General features: G+C 38.9%; 1 protein-coding gene across 23 annotated transcripts in view; it reads left to right on the top strand.

The window, feature by feature from the left end:
- The window catches only part of KCNMA1 (potassium calcium-activated channel subfamily M alpha 1), a 929,290-nt gene that overhangs the window by 717,218 nt on the left and 198,275 nt on the right, over positions 1 to 13,797 (top strand). For all 23 annotated transcript variants that reach the window (XM_043983958.1, XM_043983956.1, XM_043983955.1 and 20 more), the window contains one exon: positions 7,661 to 7,770. In XM_043983958.1, the coding sequence (XP_043839893.1) occupies positions 7,661 to 7,770 (110 nt within the window). The remainder of the gene's footprint in view (positions 1 to 7,660; positions 7,771 to 13,797) is intronic.

The following is a 13,797-nucleotide window of genomic DNA, read 5'->3' as shown; positions in this document are numbered from 1 at the left end:
TATATATGTCTATCTATATTTTGCAGGGCAATGAGGGTTAAGTGATTTGCTCAGGGTCACACAGCTAGTAAATGTCAAGTGTCTGAGGCCAGATTTAAACTCAGTTTCTCCTGAATGCAGGGCTGGTGCTTTATCCACTGTACTACCTGGCTGCCCCTATACTTTCTTGATAGAAAGAAGATAGGTAGTCTTTTTTTCCTGATAAAGGAAGAAGAGGGACTAGAATTCCACCGAGTTAAAAGACTCAAACTCATCCATGGAATTCCCTTTTATGTGATTAAGGCAAAACTGTTATTGATACAAATTGATCAAAGGTTTTAACCAAGACTTGCCCAGGAAAACATTCTTTCTATTCAAACTTTAGGGCAGCTAGGTGGTGCAATGGATAGAGTGCTGAGCCTGGAGTCAGGAAGACTCATTTTACAAGTTCAAACCTGTCCTCGGACACTTATTAGCTGAGTGACACTAGGCAAGTCACTTAACCCTGTTTGCCTCAGTTCCCTCATCTGTAAAAATTAGCTGGAGAAGGAAATGGCAAAATACTTCAATATCTTTGCCAAAAAAAAAAGAAAAAACCCCATACGCGGTCATGATGAGTCGAACATGACTGGAACGACTGAATAACAGCAACAATGCAAACTGTACTTGTGGTTTCCAAGTGAGGAACAAGAGAAAGCAAGAGAGATGTCATCTGTGCTTCTGTCTCTTTCCTGTTATGAGTTGGAGCCAAAACTCCTTCTTTTATTTTCATAAGTGGATTGTTGCCAAACCCTTTAACATCTCCCTTCCAGATGGCCCCAAACAATCTAGATGTCTTCCTAGTAGTATCCTAGTCGAGATTTTTGTTTGTTGGAAGCCAACAACACAGAGGCAAGAATAGACTTTTAAAAGAAGTATTCTAGACCCTTCTCTAAAACATAAATAAGGGGACACTTAGGTGGCACTGTGGATAAAGCACTGGCCCTGGATTCAGGAGGACCTGAGTTCAAATCTGGGCTCAGACACTTGATACTTACTAGCTGAGTGATCCTGGGCAAGTCACTTAACTCTCATTGCCCCACCAAAGAAATCCCAAACAAACCCATAAATAAAATACCCTGCTACTTCCTAAGTATATGGAATTTTCAGGTAAGACAGAACATGTAAGAGGGCTGTGGACTTCATCTTTTGAAAAAGGAAATGATTTTGTTCTAGCTAGGCTTATTCTATTAAAACTATTCATAGTATATATAACAGATACTTATGAAGTGCTAATTATGGCACAGAGAATTCTGCTAAGTGTTGTTGGTAAGCTGTTTTTCAGTGGCGTCTGACTCTTTTTGACCCCATTTGGGGTTTTGTTGGAAAATATACTGGAGTCGTTTGCCATTTCCTCCTCCAGCTCATTTTATAGATAAGGAACTCAGGTGAACAGTGTTCAGTGATTTGCCGAAAGTCACACAGTTAATAAGTATCTGAGGTCAGATTTGAACTTGTGAAGATGAATCTTCCTGACTGGAGCGCTGGCACTCTATCCACTGTGCCACCTAGCTTATTAAGTGTTGGGGAACTTGCAAAATTTAGTTAAGACATAGTCCTAGTCATCATGAAGAATATAGTCTACCGGGTAGCTAGGACACCAGCACAGATAACTAGGATTGAGCAACAAAACAAAGTGCTATGGACTTGAAGTCAGAGGACCTGGGTTCAAATCCCACCTCACATACGTCCTAGCTCTATGATCCTGGAGAAGTCACTCATCCTCATTGTTCTTCAGTTTCCTCATCTAGGATTCTATGATTTTCCTCAATAATTTCTTAATAAATTTCCCCCAACAGCCCTTCACATTAGTTACCATTGCCTTCTTCATCTGCTGAGAAATAACAGAGTTGGGGAAAAATACATATGTATGGTAGGGGATTGCCTGGATTCTAATCCCTCTGTGTGTGGTAAGGTCTAAAACACACTGTTAATCCTTTTCTGAATACCTCATGATTTAAGTATGGTGATTTTTTTTTTCTTTTAGTGCTTAATGGAAGAAATCTCACTTGATAGTCTGCAGCCCACTTGTCTGGGAATAACATATTTGGCCCAAATCCACAACTGAAATTAATCTTTGAAATTGTTTATTTACTCATTCAGTGCTGAAGCAACCAGTTATCTGGCATTCCATCAATCCCCACTCCCTCCCTCACCCCCAAAATATTCTGTTTTAATTGACATCGTGTTGAAGTATTTGGAAAATCTGTGCTCCTGAGATCCCATTAGAACTTTCTGGAAAATGCAATCTGAAAGAGCCCATGCTTGTGAAATGCCATATTGTTATGAAGCCCCAGAAAGCAAATGCTCTCCATAGGAAATTCTAGACTGACAATGAATTTTCATCCAAGGAATAAGATTTGATTTGATTTGATTTTTTCACTTTTTTTGGTAGGGCAATGGGGGTTAAATGACTTGCCCAGGGTCACACAGCTAGTTAGTGTCAAGTGTCTGAGGCCGAATTTGAACTCAAGTCCTCTTGAATCCAGGGCCAGTGCTTTATCCACTGTGCCACCTAACTGTTCCCAAGGAATACGATTTTAATGGATGATTTAGGAGGCAGAAGTATTTTCTGAAATGGTGGAAGGAAAATACTTCTTCTCCAAATCTAATGACAATTCTTAGACACCATCTGATCCCCAAAGAATTGCTACATACTGGTGAGGTCCTCTCTCCAGTGGAAGGATATATAGAATTGGACTAGTCATGGACCCCTAATTGAAATTATATCTAAGAAGGATTATTTTATAGGATATCCTTAGGAAGTAGACACCTAGCTTCCCTGTGAATGTCTCCACTGATGGAGGACTCACCGCTTGGCAAAGTATCCAATTCTTGTGAGGATCAAAGGAGATAATATTCGTTTAGCACTTATCATGATACCTGGCATATAACAGGTGCATAATAAATGCTTGTTCCCTTTTCTTCTTCTCTCCCCACCCCATTCTACACACTTTGTTGTTGTTCAGTCATTTCAGTCATGTCTGACTCTCTCTGACTGCATTTGGGCTTTTCTTGGCAGATACTGGAGTAGTTTGCCATTTCCTTCTCCAGCTCATTTTACAGATGAGCAAACTGAGGGAAACAAAGTTAAGTGGCTTGCCCAGGTCACACAGCAAGTAAGTGTATGGGTAAGATTTGAACTAATGTAGATGTCTTCCTGACTTCTCTAGAGCTGATGCTCTATCCACTGCGCCCCCACCTGCTCATTCTACACGCTGTGCTGCTGTTGGCAGCTTTCAACATGAAGCTGGAAGAGGCCCTAGGTCAACTCCCTCCTTTTGTCAATGAGACTCAGAGGTCATCGATTTAGTAACTACATAGCAAGTCTTCTGAATCCAGTTCTCCCTTTCCTCCATCACACTGATGGCAGCGTCCCTGGTTCTTCCTAAATTTTTCCATTCTATGAATTTATAAATGGAGCAGCAATCCAAAAGAGAAGAGCTGGAAAGGCAGAACACAGCACAGCTACTTCCTTATTAATGCAACTGGGGATTGTTAACATGTGATAGGGAGGAAGACAGAAAATGACACAGAAACACAGCAGGAAAATTGGGGGGGAATGGAAACATCATCAGACTTGAAGAAGGGTATCTCAATTCTGTCCTAAACTCATTGCATGACCTGGGGCACCAATCACTTCACTTGGATATCCTCGGTTTTTTCATCTGTAAAATGGGGAGGTTTTGGGGGGTGGCTTTCTGAGGCACATTTCAGTTTTAATACTCTAAGAGTCTAAGTTGTATTATTCCCTAGTGCCTGCTTAATCTTGTTGAGATGGATCAAGGCCTAGGTTGACATTATCATAGATCGAGAGCTGGAAGGAATCCCAAGGATCATCTAGTTCAACAACTTCATTTTATAGAGGAGGGAACTGAGGTCCAGAGATGAAGTGATTTGTCTCAGGTTTTACTGGGTCTGTTACAATGGGGATTCTTTTTGTATGTGAATTGTACTAAGTGGCCACTTGGGTTCCTTGGGCTTCTGTGATTTCCATAAATCTAGGTTGTTCTGATTTCAGGTCCCACCCTCTTATTATTATACCACAATGACACCAGCTCCTCAGCAAGAAATAAGAAGAGGGAAAATTTTATGAGAATTCCGCCCCCCCCAATCATTGAGCATGTTAGCCAGGGTTGGAAGTGAATGACTCTGCTCCTTTTAGTGATCAATCCACTCATGTATCAAAATCCCGTCAATAAATACTTAATTTTAGACTGCTTTTTTTAAACTAAGGATTTGACCCAAGCAGTGGTTGTGTTGTCTTCATTGTATAGATAAATGTGATGCTGCGTATGTATGTATGTATAATATATTTAAATATAAGCTACATAATATATTATATTTAAATATATTATATATATACATAAATACTTGTGTGTATATATGTACATAAGTGGGCTGGTATATATGTGCATTGATGTGTAGACATATCTAAACACATACGTGCATGTGTGTACATACGTATATGTGCTTACCTACATAGACACACATGTATAGACACATGTGTATATTCCATTTCATGTCATTGTTAAAGAGCAGTTACAATTTGACATGTAATCTACAATGGACAATAATCCAGCAGGGAATGTTCTTTTATTAACTCTTATTGGGCACTTACATATTTTAGCACTAGTTGTTCCTTAGAAGGAAAAATATTAACCCTGCTTTAGGGAAGTGTGTTCAAAGGATCTTTCTTTTATGTGTCACGTGAAAAGTAAACCTTTTGCTGCCACCATTTGGAAAAGTCAGGGGCAGACAAATGTCACCAATGGCTCATCTTCCAGTATTCCTTGTAACCAGTTAAATAGGAATTTAAATGTGATTTTCTTGTTGTTTTTCTGGACCTACCTCCCAGGGTTGTTGTGAGGATCAAATGAGACAATATTAGTAAAGTACTTTGCAAGCCTAAAAGCACTATATAAATGCTAGCTGATATCATCATCATTAATAAGGAATGCAAAATACTTTGCAAATGTTGAACAATTGTGTAATTTAAATGTCAGTTATCATATTGATCTTATTGTTAGTATGGTATCCTGGACCATCCTCTTCTTAGTTTGAGTTCTTGACCTTTTTAAAATATCACAGACCCCCTTTGGTAGTCTTGTGAAGTTTATAGACCCCTTTTCAAACTATTGTTTTTAAATGACTAATACATAAAATGTATATGATTTTAAAGACAAGAAGTTATATTAAAATTTAATTCTCAGTATGTTAAAAGTCCCAAGTTTACGAACCTCCTGAAATCTGCCAATAAATCCCCTTAGGGATCTATCCATTCCAGGTCAAGAACCCGTGCCTTAGTCGGACTCTAAGCTAATGATATTCTTGACTGACTTCTTACCACATAACTTAAATATATCAGCCTAGGTATTCCTGCTGAAAGTATGTCTTTTTATATAGTGTAATAACTTCTGTAGAGAGTCAACCATGGTTTCATTAAAACAAAGCTTGCCTCAGAGTCATGAAGACCAGAATTGGGTCAATTCCCACCTCTCTTACATATCAGAGATAGTTATATGTGTGTGTGTATGTATATATGTATAGGTATATACATATACAAATACACAAACATGTATACATGCATGTGTGTATATATGTCGATGTATAGATATACATATAGACATATAATATATAAATATGTATCTGTGTCTGTGCAGGTCTATATGTGTGTCTATATATGCAGGTGTACATACTATATTTGTGTATGTACCTATATATGTGTGTCCACATATGTGGATATGCATAGACACATATGTGTCTATGTATATATATGTATGGGGGCATGTATACATGTGTATATGTCTATAATACACATGTATATATGTATGTGTATATAGAGAGATATATCTATGTTTACATGTCTATATGTATATACATGTGACCCTTGGTAAGTCACTTAACCTCTCAGTGCTCTGAGCACCTCTCCATGATTATATTAATTTCAAAATGTTTTTTGCATTGACAAAAAGAGGCCCTTACCAGGAACTCCCCATACCAATAAATCATAGGCCAAGTAAAAAACAAAACAAAAACCCCTAAACTATGATTCAATAAAATGCCCCTTGGACAATGTCCGTGGCATTTCTCACATAGGTCGTTATAGGGCATGTGCCACCTTTCCCTCCCCCCATTCCTCATCACCTCCTCCCTAGTACCTACGTCATCATGCCCTCTCTCCTTGTTGGCACCTAAGAGGTAGGTCTTGCTCTTCTTTAATCTCTCCTTGTTCATTCTTTTTTTTTCCTGTGGTACTGAACAAGACACAGATCACCAGGGGAATTTCTGTCATGGAAAAGTCAAGTACTTCTTGAGGAAAGGCTCTCTTCATAATGTCTGTCCTTGGCCTTTTTTCATTCCTGCCTCAAGGAAATTTGAAAGGAAGCGTGAAAGAGGCCTGTGTGGGTCGTGTTTTCAAAAAGAGCTTTAAAGAGCTCATTTTTCTTTTAGTCAGAGAGGGGTAGATTATAGCCAGCCCTTTGTCCAAGGGTTGTCTTTCTTCCCTCCTGTATCTTATAAACCAGAGTTGTCTGTCCCATAGTTAGTGACATTAACTTGCAGTGATGTCAAAAAGTCATGTCGTGTAGCTCCTTCTCCCTGTACTAATGTAATTGGCCTGTTGTCCTGTTGTCACAGCATATTACTCTTGCCCCTGAGGAGCAGATGTTCTCCCTGTTCATTATAATTACTGCTTTTTTCTTCTCTTGTGTGATATGGGTACTTTTTGAAATCATGGCAATCCGTCTTTTAATAACACTATTTATTTACCCAATCAGTGGTGTAATACATATTTATATGTGGAATGCCTTTATCAGATCCTCTAAAAACATGTAAGTGAAATATAAATAATAGGCTCATCTATTATTGGCCATGCAGTCTGGTTTTATACAAACCAAGGTTGATGACAATGGCTTTAAAAGTCTCTGCTCAACACACACACGCACACACTTTTGGAAATATATGAATATGTACTGACTCTTTTATGTTTCCAGAAATGTTCTGAATATCTTCCCTGTTGTTTGGCTTTCAACTATGTGGCACTTTATACATAAGGGCAAAATGTTAGAAATTCGACTTAAATAATTCAAAAGTATTCATGTTATATCCCAGCCAAAGATCCCCAAATCCATAGCTGGCACTTTTGTAAAATATTAAAAGTAACAATAGCAAAATAATGATAATTACATAATTTTTATAAGAAGAAACTAAGTTTTAATTTTAACATTTTCTATGGTATTTCAGTCATGTCTAACTCTTCATGACCCCATTTGGGATTTTCTTGGAAAAGATGTTGGAATGGTTCGCCATTGTTTCTTCTATAGCTCATTTTACAGATGAGGAAACTGAGACAAGCAGGGTTAAGTGACTTTCCCAGGGTCACACAGCTAGTAAGTATCTGTGGCCATATTTGAAGTCAAGAAGATGAAGTAGCACTCTAACCACTGTGCCACCTAGCTGCCCCCAATTTGATAGTATAAATAGGGCAAATGGAAGTAAACAAGATTGACGTGGAGAATGACTAGCTCATGCCTGGTTTCATATTTTTGGTGACCTGTTTACATACCTTAAGCTTCGTCTTGAGGAGTTTGATGTTTGTTTGTTTGTTTTTTAACTCAACTTCTTTGCTTTTTTACTTCAGATTGAGGAAGACACATGGCAGAAATACTACTTGGAAGGAGTCTCCAATGAAATGTATACAGAATATCTTTCTAGTGCCTTCGTGGGTCTGTCCTTCCCTACAGTTTGTGAGTAAGTAAAAGTCATCTGTTTGTTCTTTGATTCTCAGGTGAGATGCAAGGTTCATGGTTAGCTCAGCTCTGCAGAAAACAATCAATTACTCAACTGATTTTTATTGAGCCTCTGCTGTGTCGCTCTATCTACCATATGTATGGTGAGATGGTGTGGGAAGACAGAGGATACAAGAGAACTGGTCCTTACCCTTTAGGAGATGACAATCTAGTTGGATAGATAAAATAACTGCACATGGAACCACACTGAACAAAGTAGGGGGTAATTAAGTGCTCAATTACGACTTCAGTTACTGGGATTTTCAATTAGTTAACCACGTTGGAGGTATATTTGAGGTTGAAAATTGAAACTTCTATGATTATAATCTATGATGGAAGGAGAAATTTGAATTGGGCTTTAGAAATTGAGTAGTTTAACATGGGCAGATAAAAGAGGGAGGAAGGGATGAGGAAATGGGGTGAGGAAAGACACATCTGTATCTCATTCTTCCTGTGCTAATGGAACTGACCTGTTTGTGGGCCAAGGATAGAAGGAGACATAGTTAGATAGTAGTCCTTCTGAAAGATGCTAGGGTCTTAGTGGACTTCAGAGTCAGTATGGGTCTATAATATGATATGGCAGCCAAAAAGGTAATAAATACATGGCCTGAATGAAGAGAAATATCCTGTTTCCATAGGCAGGGCAAGTAATAGATTTGCTATACTGTGCCCTGTTTATTCTATATCTGTAAGGCTGTGACAAGAGTAACATCTTTGAAGGTACATTGAACATCCAAAAAAGAGAAACCAGGAAGGTAAAGACCCTTGAGATCATGTCATATGTGGATTAGTTAAGGGAAGTGGGCATATTTAAAGATGAAAAGGTGTCAAGGGAACATCATGGTTGTCTTAAGAAGGAATAGTCATGTTCTACTTAGCACCAGAAATGTGCTTTATACTTTAGGCTTGGATAGAACACCAGTTCTGGAATCAGGAAGATCTAAATTCAAATCCAGTCTTAAATATTTACTATCTTTGTTACCATGGGCAAGTCACTTAGCCTCTCTTTGCCCCAGTCTCCTCATCTGTAAAATGGGAGAAATAATAGCAACTATCTCCCAGGGTTTTTGTGAAGGACAAATGAGATAATAATTATAAAGGACTTAGCACAGTGTCTTTCCCATAGTAAGTGCTATTTATTTTTGTTTTTGTTTTTGTGAGGCAATTGAGTTCAAGTGACTTGCCAGGGGTCACACAGCTACTAAGTGTTAAGTGTCTCAGGCTGGACTTGAACTCAGCTCCTCCTGAATCCAAGGCCGGTACTTTATCCACTGCACCACCTAGCTGCCCCTGTAAGTGCTATTTAAATGTTAGCTGTTATTAGCTATTATTATTGATTAGCCCCAGAGGACAGATTTTCAAACAATATATGGGATGGAAGTTTCTAAGAGACAAATTCTGACTCAATGTAAAGGGGGAAAAATTCCTAGCAGGCGAAACTATTCAAAAATAGAATGAGCTGCCTCTTTGTAGGGTCTTTAAACGATGTTTGGGTGACCATTTGTTACGTATATTATAGGAGGCATTATGGGGCACATGCAGATTAAACTAAACGCACCCTACTCTCCCATTCCAACTTTTACATATTGTGATTCTGAGGAGTAGGCTTTATTGAAGAAGGGGGGGTGACTGATGTATAAGCTGGGCACCTAAAATGTCAGTGAAAGGAAAATGGGGGCCTTAAAGGTATGCTGAAGGAGGTATGCAGAATGATAGCTGAAGGAATAACAGACAGATTTGGCTCCTTTCCCAATTGTTTTCCCAAGAAAAAATCCAGGCATGAGGTCATTTGCCTCATCACAGCTTATGGTTCTTTGTAACAATCACTCGTAGGAAGGCCTTCAAAAGATTATCACAATAAACCCTTTTGACCTTGAGAATTCTGAGAAGCAATTCAGGGCTAAAGAGAGGTCCTAGAGGAGAAGTGAAAGATCTAAGTCCTTTGTCAGAGACTAAGCCCTAAGCAATCAGCCCCACTTTAGCTTCATCTCAAAATTTCTCATCCAGACTATAGAGCCCAAAACTTAAATGCTAAATGTCTTGAGAAAGGAAGTGGGCCAGTGATTCAGAAAGAGCATACTCTTGAAATTGATACTGTATTGCTTGAGTGGGACTCATCTTTTGACAGATATTTCCCTCAAAGAAACACAAATTAAATGATCAGAGACAATGGAAATTACTTAATAGTTCAAAGTCTCCACTCCACAATCCATATATAACAAACTTTTTCTTAAAATTCCTTTTGGCAGCTTAGTAGCTCTCTTAAAATCTCACCCATCCTACCCTAAAAATTTTAATATTGTTGTACCTTGCCAAATAAATAGATTGTATTATATCCTGAAGGCAAGAGAGAGCCACTATTGAGCAAGGGTGTGATTTAGGAATATAATTTTGGCATATGTGTGACAAATGGATTAAAAAGGGTACAAATGAGAGGCCTATTGGAATAGGTCAGATGAAAGTTGATGAGGATGTATGTTATTAGGTTGGTAGCCATTTGAATGGTGAAAAGTAGACAGTTATACAGAGATACAGAAATTGAATAGTCAAGTTTTGGAAACTGATTACACATTGAAGAGTGATGGAAGGGGATTAGTTGAGAATGATTCTGGGATTTTAAATCCGTGTGACTGGAAGGATGATGGTGGCTTAACAGAATAGGGAAGTCTGGGAAAGGGTTGGTTCAAAGGAGAAAAGACAAATGAATTCTGTCCAGTTCATACTGAGTTTTAGAGACTTATGACATCTCCATTCAGAAATGTTAAATATGCAGTTGTTAATATGGGACAGGAGCTCAGGGAGAAAAACCAAGGCTGAATATATAGAGAAGGGCATCATGGGCATTGGGAGGATTATTAGATCTATGAGATTTGATTGGAAAACTGAGAGAGAGGACTTAGGACAGAGCTTTGGGGTATTCCCAAAGCTAGGGAACGATGGCCCAGTCAAGACTGAAAAAGAGTTGACAGACAAATGAGAAAAGAACCATAAGAAAGCAGTGTGCCAAAAATCGAGAGAGAGGAGAGAGCATCCAGGAGGAAAAGGTGGTACAGGCTGTATCTGCAGAGGTCAAAGAAGAATAAGGACAGGGAAAAGACTCTTGGATTTGTCCATTAAAAGATGATATAAATTTAGAGAGAAAAGTTTTAGTTGAGGAATGAAGTCAAAAGCTAGATTTCAAGAGGCTTAAAGGTGAGTGAGGAGAGAGAAAATAGAGGAATGAGTGATAGCTTTTTCTAGAAATTGCCTGTCAAAGAGAGGAGAGCTATATATGTGGCATGGTAGCTACAAAGTATAATGGGGTCTTTTTGTTTATTTGTTTACTCTAAATATGGGAGAGATCTGGATCTTTTGGTTGGCATCAATGAAGAAAATAGACTATAGGCAGAGATTGAAGATTGGGAAGGTGACTGCAGGTGCAATCTGCAAAAGGAGAAAGGAAGGAGGGGTTCCAAGGCATAAAAATAAGGCTTGACCTTGGCTAGGACCAAGGCTACCTCTTTATTGGAGTCTAAAATAAAAGAGGAGAGAATAGGGAATGTTGTCATTGGGTCTTCATTTATAGAGGAGGAGATAAGAAAGAGCTCCTTGGGAATTGTCTCTTTTCTCTCAGTAAAGTATAAGATAAGGTCCTGCGTGGAGAAGGGTTGTTGTGAGGTGAGAAGAAAAAATCTGGAAGGGTTTCTGTGGAGAACGCATGTAATAGAGAATTCAGAAAGATTAAAGGGGTTGTCTTGTAGCAGTGTGGACCCAGATGAGACAAAAAGGCATAAAAAACCCTAAACTTTGTCCTCATGGTCAGAGAAAAGCAATTCCTTTATTAAATCTTATTTATTTCTCTCCATTTCCTACAGTGGCTGTTCTAAAGCCTCCCTTTCATCTTCAAGTCTCCCTTTGGGGTTTATGAACAAAAAATTGTAAATATAATATAAATCCCACCTTGATGGCATTCAGCCCATTTTGAGGGAGAGAGATGGCTTAGGATTTCTATGAAAGCAATATTGCCAAAGATTCTGTTGCGTCTTCTCATGTAGCAGAATCTCATCTCTGTGTAGCAGAATAGCACAGTGGTTGGTACTTAGTATCCAAGAGAAAATAGGCTTATAAGCAGAAGCCATTTCACGGAAGAGAAAAATGCTACCCTGTCCCCCACCACACCAACTGTAATATTGGAGAGTTTAGCATTTGTTCCTTATGGTTTCTGGTAAAGCCAAAGGGGAAAAAAATTATCCTGATGTGACTGAGAATGTATTCAACTTAGGACTATTATTCGTTTAACACAATGATACAGCTGAGGTAGGAATAATCAATAAAGAAAGGACATTTAATGAGATTTAGGAACATCCCAAAACATTGAAGCTCTCCTCAAGCATTTGATTATCTGGAGGCTTAATTATCTGTGTTTTCTAGTTTAAATTAAAGAAAAGCTATAACTCAAAGTTACCAACAGTTTAATGATAACGCTCTTCAATTCAGGTTAATTAAAGCGCAGCCATAATTAGAGTGTAGTGTTGTATATCACTGGGCTAGCACATAAGTATTTTCATTACAGTAAGAATTGGCTGTTCAATTCCAAGATGACATAAAGGACACCAAAATATATTTTAAACTGGGGGAAGAAGAAGGAAAACGAATTGGGGAATATGCTGAGTGTAATAAAGTATAGATGAAATATTCAGATTCTCAGAGCGGTTTCCGTAATTATGTGCTGCACTAAAGCAATATGCAGCCAATAACATCTTAAAGCATTGGGAGTGACTATAATTTGCTATTCCATTGGGTTGGTGGAATGCCTCCTTTCAAGAGTGGGTTCACAGCATGTAAAATCTGTGAGTGCTTCCCCAAAGCCTGTGAAATCCTTGTAATGTAGCTGGTGATGGCCGTGTTCCAAGATGCTAAAGGTTCTAGGATAAATGGAGGAGTATCAAGGTGTCTGGGAGAGGAAGAACAAGAGGGGCTAGCTGTGAGCCCCAGAAGGCCGGCTTGACTCTAAAGGGAGACCCTCCTTTCAATCAGGGTGGAGAGCCATCACAGCAAACTTCTGTGCCCAAGGTTACCCAGTAAACTAGATGGATACCTAGAAGGTGTCCCTCTGATGTACAATCGAGTGGCCATCTGTTGCTCCCATTTGTATTCCATTTGTTCCAATGTTCCTTCCTGTTTTGCTGACTGGAGCCAAGTCATAGAATCATAGCTCTAAGATCTGGGAGAGGGCCCAAAAGATCATTTGGTGTTAGTGATGCCCTCCTGGCAAGTAAGGTATTTTTCCTTCCATTTTACAGATTAGCTGAGACCTAGAGAGATTAAGGAATTTTCTCCAGGTCAAATAGCTACTTAGCTACATTCCATCCCATTCTGTGTTCCTCTGCAAACCAATTTTTTGTTCTCACCTTGAACTACCACCTTTTCACCCCACTGTATTTTGCCAGGCCATCACCTCTAGTCTGGCTACAATCTCTTTCCTTCTTCATTTCAGCCCCCTAAATGAAGCAGCCCAACCATGTTCTATCCTTCCTCTTGATCCCTTTGTTCTCTTGGACTATTGTATTTATCGTATCAAACCCCAGCTTTGCTTTTCTCCTTCTACCTTCTCTACTCCTATTCACATGCTGCTGAATGGAACTAGAGGAAGTCTCATAATTGTGCTAACTTGATCTGCTACAAACTTAGGTTTTCTCATCTCACCTGGGCCCTTACCATTGACAGTCAGTCTTTTACTCCTCTTTAATTAATTCCCCTGTCCTGCTATCCACAGAACCTATTCCAAATCTTTCCATGAGGCTCCAAAAACAAGCACCTCTTCCCCCCAGTCTCTCAGCTGAGGATTTCACCTTATACTTTATTGAAAAAGTTAAGGTTATTTCTCAAGAATTCCCTCTTCTTCCCTCCTCCTTATATGACAATTCCTTCTCCTCATCTCACATCTCCCTGACCTCATTTCCCATCATTTCTATCTTCACTCCAGTTTCTAATGAATAGGTGGTTTTTC

This window comes from Dromiciops gliroides, chromosome 2 (assembly GCF_019393635.1).
Source record: "Dromiciops gliroides isolate mDroGli1 chromosome 2, mDroGli1.pri, whole genome shotgun sequence".
NCBI classification, from domain to species: domain Eukaryota; kingdom Metazoa; phylum Chordata; class Mammalia; order Microbiotheria; family Microbiotheriidae; genus Dromiciops; species Dromiciops gliroides.
This window is presented reverse-complemented; position numbering and strand designations above follow the sequence as displayed.